General features: G+C 46.7%; 1 protein-coding gene across 1 annotated transcript in view; it reads left to right on the top strand.

Moving 5' to 3' along the window:
- The first annotated feature begins 2,058 nt into the window (after positions 1-2,058).
- The window catches only part of LOC112465792 (neurogenic locus Notch protein), a 240,167-nt gene continuing 238,698 nt past the window's right edge, over positions 2,059-3,527 (top strand). Inside the window, exon 1 of the mRNA XM_025033518.1 lies at positions 2,059-2,461. Coding sequence (XP_024889286.1) covers positions 2,368-2,461 — 94 coding nt within the window. The 5' untranslated portion in view covers positions 2,059-2,367. The remainder of the gene's footprint in view (positions 2,462-3,527) is intronic.

Raw genomic sequence — 3,527 nt, 5'->3', positions numbered from 1 at the left:
AGTGACGAATCTCACCAATTGGACGCTAACCGCCGTTGCGCTCCGCGGGACAATTGTACCGTGGCCGCGCTATGTCGTCGTCGCCAGGCGCAGATGTTTGCAGTTCGATGATAAGGTTAATGGCATCATTAATAAGGCCAATGGGAAGCGTGTGTTTGCAGCTTCGTGCGCGCATCTCGCGTGCTGCGAGCACAAAGGGGTAGAGGAGATTATTCATAAAGGCCCCTGCCTGCCTCCTGCCTCCCTCGCTTCTCCGGTGGAGTACGGTCTTAAGACCGGGTTCACCGAATTATAATTCCGCATTTGTATTCGTTAAGGCGCCCGGCGGTTAAGGCTGTAGCCGCGATGAATTTTGCGTTACACGCAATCAAGCGCGGCCGAGCGTTAATTAATGATCAGGCGCGCTATATGCTCCTCTCGGTGCGTCGACCGCGACTTGTTGCATATCGGCGCCCGAGAGGAGTTTTTTTTTTTTTTTTTTTTTTTCAGTATTCGAGACGTATAAAAGACAGAAATTGAAAATAATTTTAGTATCGACAATGATTTTAACAATACTAGTATCGATAATAATCGTTGCTTAATGCGATCTGAGAGACGCTTGGTTGAAAGACTTGAACCGCTATGTGGTACAGTTTCATAGTGCTACGTTCGTTTTATCACTGCAGTAGCAGTCAACGCGAGAGAATTATTCAATAATACAAATACAAATATTTTGATAGCTTTAATTTTTTGGCTATTTTGTAGAATATTTTCAGAGAGTGGTTATTTTATTATTATTTGCTTATATTTCTCATTATTTCTTATATTTTTTATTATTATTTGCTTGTGTTAATTTACAACGTGTAATTTCAATAAATTGCAATTATAATTTTGAACGTATAATTACAATAAATTACATAGATTTCCTTAGCAACAAATTTCTGGATAATTATTACAGAAAAAAATATTATTAAAAAAAAACAGAAAATTAAGAAAAATATAGAAATTGTTGGGCTTTCTTGTAATTATATTCTTATTTTTTCAATATTCTTGTATGAGAAACATAACTAATTATAAAAACTTACAACAGTTTTTATGCCCACGGACTAATTAAGGCTGACTATTCGTACGCAATTAAGGTAACGTCATAGAAAAAAGAAATATCACGTGTTAATTAAAGACATCTTTCACATAAGATATAATGGGATCCGTCGTTAAGGAACCGTGAATAAAAGCGCCACATTAATTATTCCGGTTTAGCGATCAGCCATTTTTCGATGGAGACACACAATATAAATTGCTTACAGTAGGTCAACTTTTAACTCCAATAATTACGTCATGCACTTATAGTATATGTACCTGATAGAAATATCTTATTGAAAGTACTATGAAATCGATGAAAAATGAAATAAAAGTTACTGAAAAATTATATATTTCAAAATAAATTACATTTTTTTTATGAAATGTAATATAATACTCTAAAATATAAGGAAAGTTAAATTATACTATTAAAAAAATAATAAATTTTTTGGAATTTTAGATATAAAATTTACTTAATTTAACTAAAAACTGAATTTCTTCTGAAATATTGGTGGAATAATAATGAAATAAATCAAGAAAGAATTTTTAATACCTTTTCGGTAAAATTTCATTACATTTTCAGTAAAATATTTTTGTTAGATAAATACAAGTTTTTTTTCTTTCACTTTTTGAGATGCAGATTTCCCATCCGCATAGAATACATAAAAGTTTTCACGCGAGCCGTTTGGCGAGTTCGAATCATCCCTCTTGAATATTTTTCGAACAACTTGACGTCGCGCGAGCGCGAGGGGACGAGTAGAGTAGCGACGAGCAGTGGCGTGCCGCGGTCGGCGTGCCGTTGTAGCGGCGCGCCGATTGGCCGCCGCGGTCGGCCATCCTGCGGCGGCGCAGCGATACCCGGCGCGCGGCGGCAGGTGCGCGCGCACCGCGGAACTACTTTCAGCGCGTTAAGCGAACAATAGGGATCCCAGAAGTGTTTCGGACTCGGACGCGGTCGTGTTCGTTTACGTCGTGCCGTATGCTTTTTTTCCCCGTAGCCGCGCGAGCACGCCGTGCACACTGGGACCCGGTTGGTGACGTATCGGCTGGTGACGCGCGTCGCGGACGATGCGCCCGGTCGAGTGACGGCGCGCGGTAATACACCAATATCGGACACAAGTGTGCGTCGCGCCGCGCCGGTGAGTGTCCGTCCGTCCGTTCGCCCGTCCGTCCTCTCGTTCGCGTCCGTTGGTCTCCGTTCGTTTCCTCCCGAGTGTGTGCGCGCCCGTGCTCCCTTCCGATGAGTGTGTGTCTACCCGACGTGTGTGGATAACAACAAAAAAATAGTATATAATAATTCACGGCGCCATGTCGCTGCCACGGCCGAGATTGGATTACGCGCTCACGGTCGGACCGTTGTTGCTCGCGTTGCTGGCGTTCACCTGCGTGCCCACGGTATCCGGTGAGTACGAAAACTTTTGTGTTATGTTATTCGTGGGCCCCGCGGCCGGAGCTGGCCGGAGCCGCCACATGTCGCGGAGGCCGCTGCTAGGCAACAGGATCGCGAAGCGACGCCGAGCGCCGCGGCGCCGCGCCGGCGCGCTGGACGCCTCGTCGACGTCGGCGTCGTCGCGTCTCGACTCTCGCGCGAAACGTCGGCGACTGTTATTTATACGCCGCGTCTCTGTCCCGACGACGCGACGCGGTCGCTCTCGTCGAGGGATCGCCTAGCCGTTTCGTTTCCCTCGACGTCCGACATTACCGTGCTCGTCTTAGTTCGCTTACTATCTGTCTTGAAAATATCGACCGCCGCCGCTGCCGATATCGCGTGCGATCGGGCTCATTTCGCGAACCCCGCGAGTGTTCCACGAAGATATGATCCTCGACGCGAACGATCGCCATTCCTCGAGACTCGCCGCTCGCCGCCGAACGTTTCGATGAAATTTTTTTTTTTTTAATCTTTGTTTACTTGTCGGATCGAGAGCGCGTTTCGAAACGCGCGAAAGAACACGCCTCGCCGATCTTTCTCTCGTGTCAGACAGGCCGATAGGTCGACGCTGTCAAACTGACAGCGAAGGCGAGCGTGCAGCCCGTGCAGGCCGTTTCGGAGTCGGAGCGACGGACGCTCCAAAACGGACGCACGTGATGGTGTGTTTAACAATGCAGCGGTGCTCATTCGCCCCGGCGGCGGCGTCAAGATACGGGGGGCCCCGCGTGGCTCGAGCCCGAGTTGGCAGTCCCTGAGGGACAGGTGCCCAGCCCCAGCTTTCCAGGAAGCGAGCCATCCCTTCTTCTGCGTGCGTTAACACGCTCCAACTCGACATTTCGCCGCGCGCTGCTCCCTCTCGATATTTTGCGCACGGAACGGCCGGGGCCCCCTTCCGCGGGAACCGTATCCTGTTTTGACCCTCTTGCGATTGAAGCGTATTCGATGAGCACGTTTGTGACCTGGGGTTGTCGAAAAATTGTACAAAAAATTCGAGAAAATTATTTATCGTATAATTCGATCGTTTTTTATTATCATAATT

This window comes from Temnothorax curvispinosus, unplaced genomic scaffold (genome assembly GCF_003070985.1).
Source record: "Temnothorax curvispinosus isolate PA1 unplaced genomic scaffold, ASM307098v1 QBEX01015524.1, whole genome shotgun sequence".
Lineage (NCBI taxonomy): Eukaryota > Metazoa > Arthropoda > Insecta > Hymenoptera > Formicidae > Temnothorax > Temnothorax curvispinosus.
The sequence above is the reverse complement of the archived record's forward strand: the minus strand, read 5'-3'. Positions and strand labels throughout refer to the sequence as shown.